The sequence below is a fragment of the Suillus clintonianus genome (assembly GCF_016758775.1).
Source record: "Suillus clintonianus strain FC179 chromosome Unknown DEU56scaffold_125, whole genome shotgun sequence".
NCBI classification, from domain to species: Eukaryota; Fungi; Basidiomycota; class Agaricomycetes; order Boletales; family Suillaceae; genus Suillus; species Suillus clintonianus.
This window is the reverse complement of record NW_024539349.1, coordinates 26865-46803: the sequence shown is the minus strand read 5'-3', so window position 1 is coordinate 46803 and position 19939 is coordinate 26865. Positions and strand designations below refer to the sequence as shown.

The 19939-nt window shown below is 48.9% G+C and overlaps 6 protein-coding genes across 6 annotated transcripts; 2 read left to right on the top strand and 4 right to left on the bottom strand.

Moving 5' to 3' along the window:
* Positions 1 to 609: 609 nt before the first annotated feature.
* DEU56DRAFT_918162 (uncharacterized protein) lies at positions 610 to 3509 on the bottom strand (the record flags this gene model as incomplete). Its single annotated transcript, XM_041358078.1, has 9 exons — positions 610 to 660; positions 708 to 764; positions 838 to 924; positions 974 to 1078; positions 1135 to 1311; positions 1359 to 2042; positions 2093 to 2889; positions 2935 to 3304; positions 3354 to 3509. The coding sequence occupies 9 exons, from the start codon at positions 3507 to 3509 to the stop codon at positions 610 to 612; spliced, it is 2484 nt and encodes an 827-aa protein (XP_041202890.1).
* Positions 3510 to 4479: 970 nt separating this feature from the next.
* Positions 4480 to 5317, bottom strand: DEU56DRAFT_760651 (uncharacterized protein; the record flags this gene model as incomplete). The annotated part of the gene is made up of 2 exons (XM_041350448.1): positions 4480 to 4697; positions 4753 to 5317. 2 exons carry the CDS (start codon positions 5315 to 5317, stop codon positions 4480 to 4482), a joined length of 783 nt encoding a protein of 260 aa, XP_041202889.1.
* A 3905-nt stretch (positions 5318 to 9222) lies between these two features.
* On the bottom strand, positions 9223 to 10288 carry DEU56DRAFT_927399 (CMGC/MAPK protein kinase; the record flags this gene model as incomplete). Its single annotated transcript, XM_041358609.1, has 5 exons — positions 9223 to 9359; positions 9410 to 9506; positions 9554 to 9640; positions 9711 to 10158; positions 10203 to 10288. The coding sequence occupies 5 exons, from the start codon at positions 10286 to 10288 to the stop codon at positions 9289 to 9291; spliced, it is 789 nt and encodes a 262-aa protein (XP_041202888.1). The 3' UTR covers positions 9223 to 9288.
* A 2110-nt stretch (positions 10289 to 12398) lies between these two features.
* Positions 12399 to 13161, top strand: DEU56DRAFT_760648 (uncharacterized protein; the record flags this gene model as incomplete). Its single annotated transcript, XM_041350447.1, has 3 exons — positions 12399 to 12731; positions 12761 to 12910; positions 12940 to 13161. The coding sequence occupies 3 exons, from the start codon at positions 12399 to 12401 to the stop codon at positions 13159 to 13161; spliced, it is 705 nt and encodes a 234-aa protein (XP_041202887.1).
* Positions 13162 to 13329: 168 nt separating this feature from the next.
* Positions 13330 to 14001, bottom strand: DEU56DRAFT_746634 (uncharacterized protein; the record flags this gene model as incomplete). Its single annotated transcript, XM_041349212.1, has 2 exons — positions 13330 to 13861; positions 13919 to 14001. 2 exons carry the CDS (start codon positions 13999 to 14001, stop codon positions 13330 to 13332), a joined length of 615 nt encoding a protein of 204 aa, XP_041202886.1.
* Positions 14002 to 16039: 2038 nt separating this feature from the next.
* DEU56DRAFT_760646 (uncharacterized protein) lies at positions 16040 to 18644 on the top strand (the record flags this gene model as incomplete). The annotated part of the gene is made up of 8 exons (XM_041350446.1): positions 16040 to 16222; positions 16248 to 16608; positions 16664 to 16899; positions 16963 to 17013; positions 17063 to 17134; positions 17189 to 17315; positions 17364 to 17482; positions 17541 to 18644. 8 exons carry the CDS (start codon positions 16040 to 16042, stop codon positions 18642 to 18644), a joined length of 2253 nt encoding a protein of 750 aa, XP_041202885.1.
* Positions 18645 to 19939: the final 1295 nt, after the last annotated feature.

Below are 19939 nucleotides of genomic sequence, written 5' to 3'. Positions count from 1 at the left end.
GCTACTCGACGGTTAGACATGAAATTCAAATTCCGTGTCACTGCGGTGAGAGCGCATCTTTACCTTCACAATGAAATTGTTGTGTCTTTGGCAGTAGTTTGGAAATAATTCGTCAAAAACGGTTGCAGTATGACCTGCCACGCGAATATACCAGGGTGGGGTGCGGCACCACACCACATTCCATTGTAAGTCCTGCCAAGCACTACCTGTCACACACACAAATATCTTTACGAAGCAGGGCATACTGCAAATTGCTTTGACCAATCCTCCATCATTTCCAAACTGCTGCCAAGACAACACACTTTCAATACGAAGGTAAGCATGCGCCCTCATACGTATGATACAATAATAAGCAGCGCGTTCTTTACCACATGCCCCTGCGGATGAGTGCTGTGGAGTTCCAACTACCACATATAACAACGATGTTTGACGCATGATGTTCGCTAGATAAATCAGTACATGCTGCTTATACTCGGTGCCATTCCGGCAGTCACACAGGTGGATACAATGTCAGCAGTGCATGAAATTCTTCCGATTATTGAATTCCATGTATGGCGAAGTACAAAGTAGCTTAGGTGGTTCAGGTGTCCATATTCAAGATCGGGTAACCTATGCAAGTCCAACAGCAGCATCCGATTCACCCCAGTCGTTCAGCCAAGCCTGATAAATGTGATCAAGCTGCTTTTAAGAGGTGAAATAACTCGTACCTGAGTGTCAGCTTCAGTTGGTCCGTGTGGAGCACCTCCCTGCGCCGTGCCTAATGCCTGAACAGGCAGAATGGCCAGCCGACGAAGACCTCAGCATTGCACTGCGTACGCGATTTATATGACCCCTCACCTGCACCTTATCCGTCGGTGGGAGAGGATGAATTTTATTCGCATTAACGATACCGTGAATAGCCAGAGACGACATGGACCCCTCTACCTGATGACTGATTACTCCGAGTGCATTCACTGGGACTGGAAAATATTACCTGTGCTACCTTAGGGTGATATCCCGCATGTTGGGTAGCCTTACTTCCGTTGGTGCTCGGCTCATACGAGCGGGTTGCGATGGTCTGAGTAGCTGGCACGAATATCTGGGAATTTGGAAATGAACACACATGTGTTCGTCAACGATGCATACCACACTCACCGGTATTCCAACCTCGGCTTGTCCTGTCGATACGTGCGGTGTCTCAGAGACCAGCCTTGTGTGCAGTTGGGTCAGTCCATCTCCTGGGGTTTGCAGTACGAGAGAGCTTGACTGGCCAATTGATCGGCGGTCGCCTAACAATTTTGACCGTTTGCTGTCTCCCCCACCACCTTCCTCCTGAGGGGCAATGAGTAAGAATATTCCGTCATCGAGCAGCAGGGTACCTTGTTCGGGGACATTGTGAGTGATTTTGCTCGCTTCCGCTTCCGCTCTCCTTCAGACGCCTCGCACAAGCTTTCTAGATATTTGAGTGTCCCGCCATTTGTGCTCACGATCATCGGGTGAGCGGGCACCGCTGGAACGGCCTTCTTGGTGATATGAGCCATCTCCTCGTCAACAGCCATACCGTCAGAAGATAGGTCCGGACCATCCACGCCAACAGCCTCATGGTCATCGAGCACCTCCACATCTTCAGTAATGGTGACCACCATATCGTGATCGTTCGCGCGTTTCGATGTCAATGTGGGCAATGGGTCCACGGAATCGACCCGGGAGCTACTGTGAGATAGTAGATTCGTTGTCAGCGCAGCCTTCCCCAGGGCATGGAACAGGTGGATGAGGTGGTAAGAGCTGTCTTGCGAGTGGTTTAATGCAACATAGAATCGTTCAAGCCCCAGCGCCTCTAAGTAGTCATCATATTCCTGGAAGGAGGCCTCCTTTGGGCTTTGTTCCATGAGTTGTCCGTTGAAGTCCTCATCCAATGGAATGCCAGACAGTGCTCGATAACGCCTGATCAGCCAGATCAATGTATTGTCTGCGATTTTCTGCCCATTTCCATAGAGATGGGCTCGTCGCAGGAGTTCCTTATCACTGGTGGTAGCGAGCGATCCGATAGCTTTCGACCCGGTCTATGACGAACATCAGCCATCATCCTGTAGAGTGGAATTCCACAACGGACATTACTGCCAACAACTGCCGCACGGTCATCCGCACGATCTGATCGTCCTGGGAACAACTTGAGAGTACCTGGGACGCTTGCTATTATGGATTCGTTTCTAACAGGAACGTCGTCGCCGTCCTCGCTCTCTGGCTGCCGAGGTGAAGCAGGAATAATCGACGTCTTGCGTTGTCGCTTTCCCCCTCCAGTTCGACCTTTGCGCCTCGGCTTGTCGCCCAGGCCCTTTTCATCCTCTGTACGACATGCCTTTGTTGAAACATTGGATGATGGAGTTCCCGTGGCCCCTGGTCGTGTCACGGCGGTGTTGTCATTATCAATCGAGGGGGTAGTTTGGCGCTTCTGCACTGTTTGTGCCATCCTCTCCTTTGAGACATTGAGCCGCGAAGGTACGTCCTCGATATCTTTCTCCATAGGCGCAGTTCCCTTCATCGTCGAAGATTGTGCCATATGCGGAGAGTCGTCTTCCTTCCGTTGCCTCATCTTTGAGACTGGTATCTTGATCTTCAAACTCTCAGTCCGAGTTGCAGACCGCGTGGTCGGCACACCTCCCAGACGATTCACCTGCTTGGATGTTACTTCGTCCAACTGCTTAGCCTTCCCCTTTCTTGAAGGCCCTGGTTCGGGCAGGACCTCGACATGCGGCACAGAGGGATGGGATTCCAACCATGCGGTCACGTTTTGCTCAACATATCTATCGATCATCGTGAGAGACGCATCGGAGTGCTTCACACCGTATAAACCACAGAGGTTCTCGTCATCGCCACACAGCAGGGCGTGAAAATCTGAGGGTGCGGTGACTTGTGCCAGAGGTCAGCAAAGTTCATCGCCAAAATGCTACTCACGTTTAGCTAACTCTGGGATGTTCACGCCAGTTTTGAAATCTATCCACTTCACATGGAACTTCCTTTCCATCTTACGCTGATTGGACTCTGTAAAAGTTCCACCTGATAGTACCAATGCGTAATGGAAATCAAGGCGTGCCGATCGATGTAACACATCACCGAAATCGTTCCCCAACGCGTCCGTCTCTTCCTTGAACGCGAACATGACGTCCTTCAGGTAGGCGACCACACTGGTGTACAGCTGCAGTCTCAGTGGGTCCACACGGCCCCGATCCACTTCGACCGCTAGTTTTGCCACCATCTCAACGTATTTGCGCCACTGATAATGCAACGCCTCAAATGCATTCTTGCACGATCGCGATATTTGATACTATAAATCCTATACTCAGAGCCGAACACTGAAGATGAAACACACTTACAATACGGTCATCTTTCTCAAACATGACACAATGCGTCCCTTGACGAGCCATCGGAGCGATTTCGATGGTCATGTTGCAAAGCGCGATGCGTTCTTCAGCGGATCGTGGAATTTTGTGCAAAATGACCGGATCGGATAACGGATACTGCATGGGCATTGTTGGGTTTGGAAGAGAGCGTCGCTCAGACACTCTCTGATCTAGCAGCGACCTACCACGACGAATGATAATGAAAATTGTGAAATGAGTGGAGACGACGGTGCTGATGACGTATCTCGAGGAGTGCAGAATTATACATTCCACAACAACTTGCAAACAGCTTTCAATCGGATGTTCTAGGACGCAGTCCGGTATCTTCCGGCCTTGGCTTCCATATTGGGAATGATGGACGAGGACCTCAAAGTCCACTTTTTGGAGACCAATACATTGTACTACCCAACTATTGTTCTGATGCTTACAACATGGAGTGGTTCTAAGACATTGAATGGCAAGCAGTTTAAAGAAAATTGAGGACTCCCACTAACCTACGTGCTGGAACCCTACGCTAAACTGGAAGTCCATACACAAACCATACACCAATCTGACGTCATTCGATCTGGTGACAATCGACGAGAAAGTATCGAACCCTGGGTCTGGTCCTTAGATATCCGTTCACACTGATGTTGGTCCGGTGGGTGTGTTCCATCTGAATCTCGATCTGTCCTAACCTCGATTCACGTAAAATTTTACAAGCTGTGTCATTCAAAGTCGATACACGCAAGGCTTAGGAAACGTTTGTGTATTTGAATGTAGAAATAATACCACAAGCGTTAGGTATGCCCATCACCACGTTTGGACGCGGCAAGCGCTAGCCCTGATCAGATCAGCTGTAATGGAATATCAGGCGCAGCTCATTTCAGTGTATCCACATCTTTGGATCTTTGGAGAGGGGATCATTATTCGTGACAACTAGACGCAGCGATACGGCGGGATATTAGACGTGTGATGTAAATGACGGATCATGGAGACTGGAAACTACAACTGTGTCGTCTAACAAAATACATGTAGGGTCGAATCATTAGCACACACTTTCAATGGAAGTAGGAAGGGACCTGGCGTGTATGTAATAGCTTCGGCGAGCAATGAAACATCACAACCCGCTAAGGCTGGGTTGCGGTACCTCCTCGATGACGCCGTCGTCTCTATCGTCTTGTATGTAAATGTATTCCCCACTACCGTGCGAACCCCCAACTACCCTAGCCCTAATCGGCTGCTGGTAATCCAAATCATGTTCGGGGACCCGATCCTTATGCATATAATCCATCACTCCGTTGGTTTGATTGGTGAGTGTAAAGCAGCGATGATTTCCTGTTTGATATCATCGGTCAATATAGTCCTTCCACATTCGCTAGCATGGACTGACCGTGGTTAGGCTGAGAAAGCTGGGCCGTCTCATCAATTATGTCCCAGAATAACATGCATGCGCGCCCAAGATCATCCCAACCACATACTATTGGCGGTGCGAGGACGATGCGAGGATCATTGATGTCAAGCTTAACCAGCGATTTTGCAAATTGCCGGTGAGATCGAACACGGAAAACCAGGACTTGAAGGGGTGGATGCCTGAGAACCCGCTCCACCGCCATGCGCATCCAGTACGCTGAGGAGCAAGGTATAGCATTGAGCACGAGGTGTGTCAATCGTGGGAAGTATGATGTTTGAATGCGATGAACTGCATCTATGTCGTCGGTCTCAAAATGTGTTAGTCCAGCGAAGACGGTTGAGTTGGTGACCGAAGAGCGAGTCAGGACGACACCGACTCGCAGAGATAGAACCTTGAGTGGGAGGGAATCCAGTAGTGGTAGGAGCGTTGCTTCGACGTTATCGAACTCTATCTTATCAGGCGTCAGAGAAAGATTTGTGATCCCGGTGCACAGTGATAGTATCTCCATGATTGTCGTGCCTTTGATGTCCCCACATAGAGACATAGCTGTAATGGATGTCCTGGAGAACTCCTCATGATTGTGCCGTCGGCGGATACATTCAAGAAACATGCGGGCCACATCTTCATCATACAGCACGACGCTCTGATACAGCTGATTTATAAACCTATAGTAGTACTATCAGCGAGATGTAATATATTCAAGCATAAAATGCTCGCCAACTGTAGGTCCTTCGTTGATACAGAATCCAAGAGGCTGCGCTGCCCCTGGTCCGAGTGGCAAGGGTGAATATTTGTATGGCAATCTCGAGTGGAACCTTCATGGTTGATCATGCAATGAGAACACAAGGACAAACACGATATGCCACAATATTGAGCATAATCCTGTGGAAAAAACAGAGGGCACGCGTCGTGTTTGCTTATGAAAGCAGCTTTATCTATGTCAATCGTCATATCGTGTGTTGTCATTGGTCGTCGATTCTACATTCATTCCGAAGGATAAGACCTGTAGGATTGGACACATTCACTGCAGAAACGACTTTTTAGCAAGAGGTAAAACTAACCCTGAGTATGGGTATAATCCGAGCTAATACCAACCCAAGCAGTAAAGTAGACTAAAACCTGACTTGCGAACTTTCCAAGACTCCGAGGTGTGAGTGAAAAATAAATCTGAATCTAAGCAGACGTCTGTTACATTCAACATCCATAAACAAACCATATTCGGGTCGGGAACGGCGCTTGTTCCAGACCGCGATTTTCTTCTCTTTATACCTTGTATATCTACTACAACCCACCCCGGAAAAGTGTTTATCTTCGAATTCTGACCCTCGACGTGTTCAGGTGAGCTTCTAACTGCTTTTTTTTTCACTAAGTCCCCGCAAGTTACCATGAACCAAAGCCAAGTAGGCCAAACCATCAAGCTTACGGTTCCGGAGGATTTTAAAGAACTATCTCTCACCTTTGGTAGGAAGGAGGCTGGCCCTGTGGTACGTATTTTCAAGTCCATTATGCCAGCACCTTCTCTCCCTGGCCTGCCACACCTCTTGGAGGCGAAGCAGGACCAGAGGCTATTGAGCTGCTCAGACACCCCTCGTGGAGGCGAATCTGAGCGTCAAAGCTCGACGGCTGAGATTCAAGCTTTTACCTTTGAAACTAAATGAACAAAGTTTCATTGGCTCACATACCTGTCATTAGACCATCGAGATCACAATTAATGTCCCTGACCGTGACTGCCCCACCAAAGTCTCCTTCAAAAGGCCAACTTCCACTCGAGAGGATGATAGTGTCACGGAGCCCGAGAGTGAAGATCTCAACCAATAACCGGTACAGGTAAGACATCTTTACGCACTAGTACTGTTCACATGAACTAAATCATAGTGTAAGGTACAGGCAAGCTCTTCAAAGTCCAAACGTGAAATTGTCGGCGAGGGAAAGCAACCATATGCACCATCCAAGGCTTTAAACTCTCCCTCTAAGCGCCCCGTCACTGTAACCTCGATGGTACGGGTGAGCCACTGGCGCACTGTATGCAAATGGTGGGCGAGGATTGTGACCAAGGTAAGGTGTCCCGTTCGAGTTATTATTGAACTGATGCAGTGCATTCAGCCCAGAGCTTGGCTGCCCGTGCACGAGAAACGGGTCATGAGGCAAGGCTCCGTTGTCAAGAGGCAGTGGTGACAACTGAGGTGTTCCCGCGCTGTATGGCTGAGGGTTTGGATTTTTTTCCGGTTGTTGGATTTCTTGACTTACTGGACCCACAGCACCACTAGGGGACGTCGTTGTGTTCCTTGGTTGGCGGGGAACATGGCTGCTTGTTGGTGGGGGACAAATGCTCGCTCATCATTTTGCACGGACGAGCGGGATTCAGCGGGGAAAGCATTTTAGAAGCTAGTCCTCATTATGTCCACCTAGAGTATAATAAGACCTGCTTTTGTCTAAATCCCGACATAAAACAGATGTGAGGATCCAAGAATTCCGATTTGATTCATGATGAATCACAGTGCATAACGATGTATGATAAGGCGTAGTCAACAACTTACGTAGAAGAAAAACAAATGCAGGAACCTTAACGCAGGACCACCGTGGGCCGTGTCCAAGGACAAGTTACACACGTTTTTGATCTTGGTTTTACCTTTGGAAGGCACCACTCTGTTTTTGGTTTGACCGGACTTCTTTTACTCTCGTCTTCCGCTTTGATTACACACTCGACTTTGCACGTCACTGAGTCAATGGACGCGCAGCTTACACCGAAATTGGCCAACGGATCAATATTGCCCTTTGGCACACAAGTCGGATGTGCCGCTCGCCTGGGGGCGCAGCGAAATGAGTGTTTGAGGTTACTGGCGCTCGTAGGACAGGCGAGTCATTATATGTAACACCTATGCATCTTCTGACATATATGTAGCACGCAGATCTCTTCTCTGTTGACTCGGAGGAGGGTACCACTATTGAGACTAGTATTCATAGCATGATCATTCACCTTGACGAGGCTACCCGACACTCGTCTGATCCTGCCAAAACACCTCCTTTGACCGTTACTTGCACGGTCACCTAGTACTAACGCGGTACGAACAACACCCCGTCTATGTGCATCTTTGGACTATAAATTATGACTACCATTGATCACAGGAAGTCCTTTTGATATTTGTAGACTACTCGGAGGCTGGAGAAAAAAATATTATGCGCGTAGGCAGTGAAGACTCAATTGAAATACCTCCTGGAACGACGTGGCGATCCTCCCACTCTGTGATAGCCTCCTCGCATGTGGACATTCTTGAATATGACTCAATAAACCCTTCTCTGTGTATGTCCGATGTCTTCGATCAAGGCAAGGATCGAGATGCTCTTATCGCATCCGAGGCGCATCAGTCCGACCTGGTGGTGTGAGAGTTGATATCGAGATACGGGAGCTGGGCGAATGCCATAAATCTAATGGGGTGGAGAAAGTGGTGTTTATGTTGCCAACTTGCTCTTTCACTCCTCGCAGACAAGCTTCACTGCGGACACATCGGAGTACAGGTAGATCGCAAGCTCTCTCTGGGCCCATGAAGCCGATGCTGTCGGCTGGAGCAACCATCACACGCAGGTGGAGCATCCACATCTCTCGTAGGCTTGCTGTTCTGGCGGTTTGTTTTGTCGTCCGGTTGGGCTAGCGGAGTGTCGGTAGGTGCGGACGTGATTAGCGACATCTACAGGGTCGAGCAGCGAGGTACTGTCATGGGTATTTTCTTTGGGGTACATGTAGGAGGATTCGTGAGCTGATGTCAGTATTCAACTTCGTATAGATCAATCTTTTCAGCTGTTTCTGGCTGCTTCGTATAGTCCAAAGAGTCATGGCTGTCGTTTGCATATCTTCTGACTTCGCACTGCCTGAAATCTTGTCCTCAGACATTAGCAAATACATCAGCGATGGTAACGGAGTACTAGAGTAAGTAGTACTGGTTCCGAGGACGCTGCCCCGGGCTGTAAGCTGAAGAGTGAAGCCACACACAAGTCTCTGGCACATGGAAATCACCAAAGAGGATGATTAACGATCAGCCCAGGGACGTCCGCAATTACTCTCTGGAAAGTCAGCCAGATTCAAGAGCTGAGAAGTGCCAATTCCACTGACACAATATGAGGGGATACATTTTTGAAGCTGGGAGATATCTGGTATACAAGGCAGACCAATGTGCAGGCGCAGGGATGATTATGCCAAGGCGCATATTGATAAGGAGGAGTGTTCTTACTCCAGGGCAAACCCTCTGCCCTGGGCGAGAGTCTATGGAAAGCTAACGGGGATTAAATGCAGTGCCATGGTTGCACGACGTCAGGACTCCAGGAGAGACTCGTGGAGAACCTCATGGAGCCGGGTAATATTTGCTTTCGGTTTTGCCCACTACACGTACTCACTGCACTCCAGATGTCCTGAATAGCAGCTCCCATGTCAAGCCCTTAAATTTCTTGCTACATTTGTGCCACATACATCAGGTCCGTTGAATACGATGCTACACTAGATAGTATCAATATCGAATACATTTAGGCGTTTGGAGCCAACAAGAGTGATGGCTGGGACGCTTGGGCATTTGTGATTTCCTTGTAAATAAGTACTGTAGCCTTACTCAATAAATGGACACATTGCAGTAGCATTTCGGCACACCTTTGAGGTCCTCTTGTTCTAGAGCCTCGCCGTTGTTGAAGTCGAAGGAGGGGTCGATGGGGTCGGCCATGGGCTCATCATTAGGATCGTGATAAGGCTGTTGCGTAGGGTCAGCGGGGAAAATATTGAAGAGGAAATACGGACTTCGAAGTAAGGGTGTTGCAGAGCTTTGACGACAATTATTGGCCGTCTTGGGCTGAATGTTAGGCATTTCTCCAGGACATCCATTGCCTGTGGGAAGGGATGTTTCAGTCGTTGCAGACACAGTGCCAGGTGTGCAGAAAGCGGGGCGACAGCTCACGTTGGTGGCTGGGGAGAGCTGGGAAAATGGTTTGCTCTTGCGGAACGGCAGTGCACGGATGTATTCTCTTGATCTTTGTGAGGAGATGGTATAGAAGTCATCAATAGAGGGTGCGCTGAGGACGTCTAATATAATTGACAGCCAGTCGTGACCCAATTCAAGTACCTGATAAATAAAATACTGGCAGTGGTCGTCACTCAGTTGCTGTGTGCATACTATGACAGGATGTAGGTCTGTTTTCATGAGTTCCTGGATGAGGTAAACCTCTCTGATCATGAATTGAAATTGATCGAAGCTTGGAGGTTGAAGGATAGGAATGATATTCTCGTGACGGAAATGACGAAGGAGTTTTATCTCACGTAACGCTTGGAGACAGAACATGGAGTGATCGAAAGGTGCTATGCGCTTCATAGCTACTTTGAATTGGGATGTATTGCATATTGCTGAACTGAGAGGAAAGTGAGCACAGTAGTAGACGGGATATGACGATACCAGACGATACCGTGTGCGCCCTCTCCGACGAGCTCAAAGACCTGGTAAGATTTATCAGCGCAGAAATCCGAGAGAGAGAGATCCATGTTCTGGAATTTATTTCACGAAAGATAGAGAGCAGATATTATTTGAAGGTAATGGGTATGGGGTCTGTATCATTGCCCGCAAAGACGCTATCCACATGGCTTCTCCGAGGCCTGTTGAGCGGTGGTTATGGCATGTGGGAGCATTAACAATATTGAGTTGCGAGGTCTCCGGTGAGTAGTACGCAGTGTGCTTGTTTGACAGTGTGCGCGAGATCAAGGATTCGACCTTCAAATCAAATTCAAATGATCTGAGACGAGTCTGAGATACAAAGTCTAAAGAGGAAGTTGCGAAAGCAAAATCCAAAATCCAAAATCAAATTAGAATTAGACTCTGACTTTCTCTTGGACATCCGCAATGCTGATTCACGATGATTCAGTACTACTGAGTCCTTTGTCAGATTTTTTTTACAAAATCAAAAGCGTGAATTTTGTCCAATACAGTCCCCCATACACGTAAATCACGATTCGCGTTATGCCCTGGAACGAGCGTCTCTTGCGATCTTATTCTGACGTGACGTATTTTCTTTGCAGGTTCGAGTTATTATCTACATAAGCTTGCTAACTCCACTCTATCCCGGTCTGGCTAAAATCTCGTTTCCGCAGTGATTATGTGAATTGTATCGGTTCTCGAACTACTGCAACCTAGCTCTCATCTACTGATGCTCGACCCGCAATTGCAACTGAATGCTTGAGCGGGACTTCCACGGTTTATCATCAACCGCAAATCAAACACACGTTGTTGCATTCTGTTCTGATCGTTCCATCGAAAAACTACAGCCTCTGGCGGCAACGATGGTGTACGGAAGACAGGACAGCGGTTCTCGCATTTCACTGTGAGCCTTACATTCTATGCAGCGGCACTCCATGTACCCCTCTGCATCTTTGTCGGGGTAACTTCTGTCACTGCGTGATCCTGCAGCTCGGATAGATTTCACGAATTTTGTCGCAATCTACTCGAAAGGAGGTGGGAAGAATGGTAAGCACGACGCTGTTGAAAGCGTGGATCTAATTGCTGCCATCTAGTACTTTGGGGTTCAGCTCTATCAACATTTCCGGCAGCCCCTCCACTCTCTGCCCGATGCGAAACCGATCTTCAAATGCCATCAATGTCACTCTAGCTGAAGTCCCCGTGTTTGAAACGTTCTATCATGAATCTCCTCGACTCCCCCGAAGCCACAAACCTATTCCGCAACTGAGTATTCAACCAGATAGTCTTACCAATAGACGTTGAGTGACATGCAGATGCCTGCTTCACAATGAAGTAAGGTCCTTCTCGACCCAAGAGACTCCTAAATGTTTGAAAATGCCCTTGTCAGTTGAACACACGCTTGAGGCCTATAGGAAGATTGCCCCATGTCCGTCATCAGCATAGAGCTACAAATTTCGGGATTGCAGGAATCTACCTGTGAATGGAATCGATGAGCGAATAAGGTTGAGTTTTCATACTGACTTTAAAGGTTTGCAAACTACCACCACTCCCGTATGAAAGTAACTTCAACGCGACTCGGAGTTTGCGAGTACTATGAAATGTGTATTTTGTGCGTCAATATGTGTAGTATATCATCTTGCATATTATCCTTCACAAAGCATGCATGGTACACTGCAGATGCGAAAGCGCTGTATTGAAACAAAATCACATCGCGTGCGACGCGTTGGCTGTATGTGAAGGACATGTAACGAAAATTGGAACTAGCATAAGTGTTAGACATGAAAACTCAAGCTGCATTGAATGGTTCATGACTGCAGCAGTCGGTTGTGCTCGTGAGGCCTGGGCTATTATTGCCATTCGTATGTAAGTTAATCTTAGATGTAACAGAAATTGAAACCTGGCAAGCAATGAATGCTGTTAACAAATATACGTGGATGTGAGGCCAGCCGGGTTGCGTTGATTATCGACAGCGCGTGGTCCTGTGCACGAATTGTTGCTATAAAAAACAAACCAAAAACATCGATAGCGCCAAGACAAAAGCACATAGGCAAATGAATGAAACAGTCTCAAGGGCGTGTCCAAGACAAATGGTGCCATGGAGGCACTGCCCCGAGTGCCTTCGCGACAATTGACAATTCCTGTACACAATGTACATCGCTTCCGGACGAAGGGACTTGGGGAATGGCCGATCGCGTTACGGATGCATTGACGCGCGAGGTGGGGCACGCAGCGAAGGAATATGACAGTCTCAAGGGCATGTCCAAGACAAATGGTGTCATGAAGGCACTATCCCGAGTGACTTCACTACAACCGACCATTCCTGCACACAATGTACACCGCTTCTGGACGAAGCGACTTGGGGAACGGCCGATCGTGTTACAGCTGTGTGGACGCGCGACACGAAAGCACGCAGCGACGGAAATCAACAGTCTCAAGGGCATGTCCAAGACAAATGGTGCCATGGAGGCACTGTCCCGAGTGACTGCGCGACAATCGACCATTCCTGCACACAATGTACACCGCTTCTGGACGAAGCGACTTAGGGAACGGCCGATCGCGTTACAGCTGTATGGACGACACGAAAGCACGCAGCGACGGAAATCAACAGTCTCAAGGGCATGTCCAAGACAAATGGTGCCATGGAGGCACTGTCCCGAGTGACTGCGCGACAATCGACCATTCCTGCACACAATGTACACCGCTTCTGGACGAAGCGACTTAGGGAACGGCCGATCGCGTTACAGCTGTATGGACGACACGAAAGCACGCAGCGACGGAAATCAACAGTCTCAAGGGCATGTCCAAGACAAATGGTGCCATGGAGGCACTGTCCCGAGTGACTGCGCGACAATCGACCATTCCTGCACACAATGTACACCGCTTCTGGACGAAGCGACTTGGGGAACGGCCGATCGCGTTACAGCGGTATGGACGCGCGACATGAAAGCACGCAGCGACGGAAAACAAAAGTCTCAAGGGCATGTCGAAGCGTAGCGATATTTCAACTTTCGGTCATGTGACCTTCCCACGGTATGAATGAGTAAGCAGTGACAAATCAAGGATGGTACTACAACATGATGTCGTGCTACAAGCGAATGAAATAAAACATTGTTTAGTAACGGACGCCGATGCTCGCAAGCTGCTCATTGGTAAGCGGCCAATTGTACCACACGCGATACATGTTGTCCGAGCGACAGCTGTTGACCCAGTCCGGTGCTGGGATGGCCTGCTTCGACACCTTGCACTGTCGGCAATAATACTTCATCTTCGTTTGCAGCCACTTGTTTCCGTACGACTTCCGCCCGCATGCGTTGAACTTGATGTTTTGAGACGGCCCGCCGCAATTTTCGCAGCAAAACATGTCCAGGCCCCATGGACGGGAGTCGGCGAAACTGGAGTATGCTAACATGCGCGATTCTACCACTCGCTCATACGAGTCACCAGTGTATCTCCTTCCAGAGAAACACAGGACGACGGGTGATGCTTCTAGAGCATGACGATCCTCCCCAAACGAGCGCTCCAGAGCCTCCCACGGTTTCATGTCATACACGAAAACATTCTCCAGGAACCGAGACAACGCGGGAACAACCATTGAGTCGATGGTGGAGACGCCGCTGAAACAAAAAACGAAGTCGAATATATTGCTGTAAGTAATTTTTCATTAGCAACAGGCGGCGGCGAAAAGGCAAGACTGCGCTGACTACTCCACCATCTGCTTGAGAAGAGTTGCGCTCTTGGTAACCCGACCTGTGGGGCCGCAGCTACAAAGCGCCAGTCCACGCATGAACGGCTTGTCGCCACGAGTGGTGTTAATGACTCTGATGGCCTGCGATGCATTCCGAAAGTGGTCCCCGACGTAGTTGTTAAGCATCTTGACACATTAAAAAGTAGGAATCAGCACGCGAATCTGTCTCCCTGGAAGATAATGGTACCTCCCACGGTGTGATAGACACAGAGTTGTTCGTCCCACCCGATGCGACCAAGTTCCCCGTAGTAGTGTCCGCGTGGGTATCGATGAACACCAGAATATTGCAATGATGATTTTGTTCAGCTACCCATCCAAAATCGCCTGCGACAGCATCAGGGCGATTATTGTTTGCCCGTATTTTCCGGCACGCGATGCGAAGCTATATTGAACTCGGTGAGCTAGTAATAACGTCAACACGGATGACTCGCCTTGTGTGGCTCTATGTTGAATTGCTCCTGAAGCATGTGTATAATACTATCAGCAGCAAATTGTCGACCAAAGCCATTCCAGGTCAGGAACACGCCCAGCAACGGGGCGGGGTTGCGCCTCAGGAATTTCGATCGGATTGCGTAGCCACGGATCATGTACTACGATAAAGATGCATAAACTGAAGGTCTATGCCATGTTCGTCGGACTTACTGGAATAACCATGTCTTTGTCCCGATAACATTGTGGACACACGAATGATCCCCTCGTCACCAGAGCGCAGTTTGTCATCGGGTTTCGTGTCGCATCCACGCATCCATGTTCATATTCAGTAGTTGCAACGCAAATTGTGATGTCGCAAGGCGATTCGAGCCCTGTGCATGTCCAGATGTGCGATCCCACATCCGTGCAGTACACGCAATGCTATGCATGCCATCGGTAAAGCGTTCGAAAACAGTAGGAAGATACTGACCGGGACATCAACACCTGATGTATTGACGACTGCTTCCATGTCTATGTCTGCGTCCATGGCCACATCCGCATCCGCGTCCAGGGCCTGGATATCATCAGTTATAATGGGCGTAATCTTCTGGTATGGTGCATGCAACGACTTCTGCCTTGGTTTGCGCGGCTTCTCAGGTAATGGAACTACAAGCTTGGGAAGTCGATTGCTAGATAATGAACCAACGCGCGCGGATAGCCGTACAGGACGTTTCTGGAGTTCGCCATCTATCTGAACATCGTCATCGTCTTCCTCGCTCCGGTGTGGAGTATTATGATGGCTGGCGTGCTGTTCACGCGTAGCACAATGGTGAGCTCCGTACGAGATGGATACGAATTGACGTACATCAGACGAGCGATTTTCATCATCTCCTGCAACTCCATCGTCACCGCCGCTGGTGCCCTGGACGATAAATTGGATTACTTCATCATCTTCAATGCATGACACGAATATGATGACGTACCACCGTTCCATTGCCAGCATCGATGTTGTTCGGGCCGCCTTCGGACTCGGAGTCACTTCCAACACTGGTGGGATCGCAGAGAGGCATCCTGCCATAGAGTCATTTAGCGCAAATATTCAATGAAGCATGCTTGTGTACGAACGGCTAACCGTCTACTGTATAGACACGACCTAAGAATATTCAACTTAACCGTGTGACCCTAAGCGCGTCAGAGCCTATTGTGGTGTGATCTTGACAAGATTAGCGTCAAAATTGACAAAAACAAAGAATTGTAAACCATGAAAGACATGCCTTGTATCTGATGGATTGCAACTGCGACGAAAAAAAAGCTCGGAAAACGTGACGGTTTGTCACATACAGTAATGGTATGTCACATCAATGCGGTGCACTCACGATACTTATAGTATAGGATATCGAAGTTTTGGAGTCCGACCCAGTGGTGTCTCGGCCTTATCATATAGACAAATAAAAATGTGCGCATGTATCATCACGATATAAGGGCGTGTAAATGAAACGTGCAGTTGTAGTTCCCATGATTAATGAGTGGCTGATAATACCACAGCCACACGCGCTCGGCAAATTCCGGAAGTGGAGAAGGGCTTAGGATATCTAAACAAGACCAGAATCAGCTCTGAGGATCGCGTTGACATTACGCCTCCCTCTCCATATCGCACGGCCAAAACATGTCCTCAAAGATGTATCCGATGTCCAAGCCGGTTCTCATTGATAATATGTCGCGGTCTGAAGAAGAATGCAAGATCATTCGCTCGTGGACGGGCCCCATCGGGTATCAATTGATCAAGCGGAAGCTAACTGTCCAGTGGGAAGTCGGCGGCCCAAGTGTCAGCAATCCCGCCTATACGACTGTAGATGCTGACGACATACATGTAGCTGGTTATTCCCCCGAACTGCGCCCAACCATTCCTTGTGCTATTGCACCAACACGGCGTGTATGTAAACATGCTCAAATACGGTGAACCAAAGGTGAAGGAGGGTCTCATGGACCCAGCGGATTTACAGTCCTATGTGAGCGTAGCTGCGTATCTTAGAGACGTCATACTCGCATTCATGGAAGAGTGGGAGGGTGAAGGATTCAAGGCCAAATTTCGTTCAGCCCGCTTGGAGTTCCATATGGCGATGGCACTGACAGGGGGCGCGTTCACCGATCGCAATATGCGGAAGGTGCAAAAAAGGTTTAATGTGACGTGGAATGATTTCGTTGGGCGGGTGGAGGTGACGGACATCATGAAGCGTGAGCGGAGTGCCTGTCATATGTCCATCACCACACTCATCATCCGTTACACAAGTCAATGGAAAGGAGGCCGCGTATCACGAAGCAGTGTGCGGCAAGGACGAGAACATGTGTGGTTTGGACGATTACCCGAGTATCACACATACAAAGGAGTCATTGAGGATGATAGAGAGATTCATCAAGGACAGGGAGGCCTTGTGGGCGGCTAAAAAGAAGGATGTTCAGTCTGAAGCCACGGAGAGAGACGGACGCGCGTCGAAGGGAAAGAAAGCCGCTCGTGAAGCACCGTCGGTGAGTGTCTTTAAATGCTATGACCGATGTTGTAATCGAGGTAATCAACGTTGGATGTCATAGGTTCCTGCGGAGAGCACGAAGGGTGAGGAGGTTGTCCGTAAAACGCGTGGGGTACGTGGCCATTCGTACCTTGCACTGACGCTACTAAATCATGTCGAAGGCTAAGAAACGCGCGAAAAAGGAGTCTAAAAACAGGAAAAATAGTCAAAAGAGCGTCCGCAACGCATTGGCAGTGAGTGGATCCATGGTGCCCTGGATGACCACTCTAATCACACTGTGCTTGCAGGACGGAGGCACAATTCAGGAGAATGTGCACGACGGAAATGTGGACACCCACGAGGCGTTGAATAAACTGGACGCGTTGGCTATATCGTCACGCCATGAGCCGTCCAGTGATGCTACAGAGGACTCAAGTGCGTCACGCACGACAACTGTAGATGTGGTCAGATGTCTACCAACAGCAGCGAAGACCATCCTGCCTCCAGCAGCACCACCACGGAGAGAGGGTCCGATCAGCAAGACCGTCCAGATCGGAGCATCAGGAAACGTCAACACAATGAAGGGCCCCGAAGCGAAAACTGTGAGCATCGCTACTTCCAATGTGAATGTGTCTCTGAATTTCTAAGAAAACGTTGCAGGATGTTTCCAAGCCGCCAGTCCAAACTACTACTTCTACTGACCTGATGATGCGAGCGTTCGCAGAAGGAAACGGACATCAAATCAGCCGAAACCTACTCAACTGGATGATACAACGATTTCGCACACTCGTTGGCGTCCCGCTCGATGAGCCCCTCAACGGCCAAGTCATCCCACAGTCACCGGATGAGTACGAAGACCTGACAGAGCATGACTATTTGGAGGCGCTCGGGATAGAGAGACTGTATGCTGCATTGCTCAACGCAGAAGAGAGCCCCGGACACCTCGTTCATCTCGCACATGCACTGGGGAGGGCCGCCAACGAGACAAACGTCTTGTCTTATTCTAAGCCAGACACGCCGGCCTTGGAACCCCTACCCCCGACGATGTTGCCACTTCCCAAGACCATGGCGTCTACTGATGACCTCGCAAATTCGCAGGATGCGCTGCCCGACCTTCTTGAAGGTCATCATGTATCGGCATACGATGATCTGGGTGCCACAGGCGGCAATTATGAAAATTTTAGCTCTACAGGACTGAGGCAGACGGACGACGACGACGACGACTACGTGGATGACACGAGCGACAGGTCCGAACAGTCGGGCACCGCAGGACTGACGGACGCGGACGATGGTAGTCCTGTGACCAGTGAGCGGGCCACTCCAAGAAAATTCTTGCCTCATGCGCACAGCGATGATGGATCCTCCTCAGACCACGACAGCTCTCCGATATATGCCGATGAGATGGATGTGGAGATAGTGAAGGGTGGCGACTGTTCGGACGATAGCGATGTCATGGATGGAGAATCGAAAAGGAAGCGGACAGGATCATTGGCTCTCTCTCCCCCAGTGGTACTACTACATTCTCTCGACGAGACTAACATACATATCACTAACCAATCCTACCAGTCTCAGGGCGGGAGAGGCAACAGAAAGCGTCCCAAGACTTTGTCCTCGATTATGGACGATGAAACCACCGCGTCCACATCACAACCTGCGTTTCCACTTGCTCCAGCTACATCAATGTTAGGGGTATGGACCATTCCTGGGGACCTCCACAAAGGCCCTTCTGCGATGGAAGAGGACTCAGGGAGCGACGGACAATGAACTCGTCACTAGTGCACAGTGATCAAGCTGGTCTAAGTGTGGACGTGCCCATACAACTTTTACAACTTACTGCTCGCTTCATGTCCGCAACTAATACACACGATTAGCCATGAGACGAGGGAGCAGAACACCCCACATCACCATAGATACCACTCGCTATGTTTTGTCTTGCACTGTTTGCATGTGTTGCGCAATATAATACATAGCTTCGTCCGATCTCATGCGGGAAATTTACTGATGAAAATACAACAGAACTCATCACAATCATGATCGTGATAAGACGCGAGGCTGGAGTACCTCTAATTACAAACCACCTATGTGGACTTGTCGCATCCTTTTGAGATTTGCTCAAATTCCCGTCTCCGCAGTGAACGTATGGAGCAGAACTTCAGACTATATCGGCTGCAGAGGAAATTGAAATAATTGCCTCCGTATTGGGCAAACAAGCTTTTCCCCTTACTCGATAAGATGGTGGCACGGACTAATAATGGTGACACATGACGGTGCCTCACGTTCGTCTACATTGGGCGCGATCGCATCACTATTCGCATCATGTCCCACACAGAGCAAATTTTTCATACACTAAGTACATTCTTTCGATGTTTTTACACGTAAAATAATGGGAAATTTCGATCTTATCACTCAATATTTTTGGGATTGGGAAAGTTCCTGGAGTGTGGAACAAGAAATTTTATTTCACGTAAGGCTTTGGCTAAGATCGAGAAGCATCTGAAACCCGATAAGATGGCGGGACACGTGATGGACACATTCGACACTCGGAGATCCTTTGTGAAATAAGGCGACATCAACATCATGTGAGGAGCTACGTAAATAATTGGTATGGAAAGGACGCGTATGGATCTGTAGTAAACGAGTGAAATGGAAGTGACTGTAGGACTGTAAAGGACGCGGAGGCACACAGACAAATGAACGTAGGTGGTAAGGACATATAATAGCGAGCGGGAGACTTGGGGTATGTATTGTCGGAAACCGTATATCTAGGGGAAAGTGTAAATCATCGTGGGGCGCGCAGCCCTTTTGTCTGCTAAGGAAACAATCTTACTGGAAGCTGTACGAAGCAGCAGTGAGCATTATCACACCGTTAAATGTAACGCCCAAAACGTACCTCTTAGGTGACTATAACGATGAAGCTTTTTTCTGCGGTGGCGTAACCCATCCATGTCCTCTTGAGTCGAGACCACTGGCTGCACTTCTGCGGTACTTTTTCGGTTACGTGCATGAAGGCGAAGTCTCAGAATGGTTTTGCCCGACCATCTGCAGGCTCTCTGCACCGT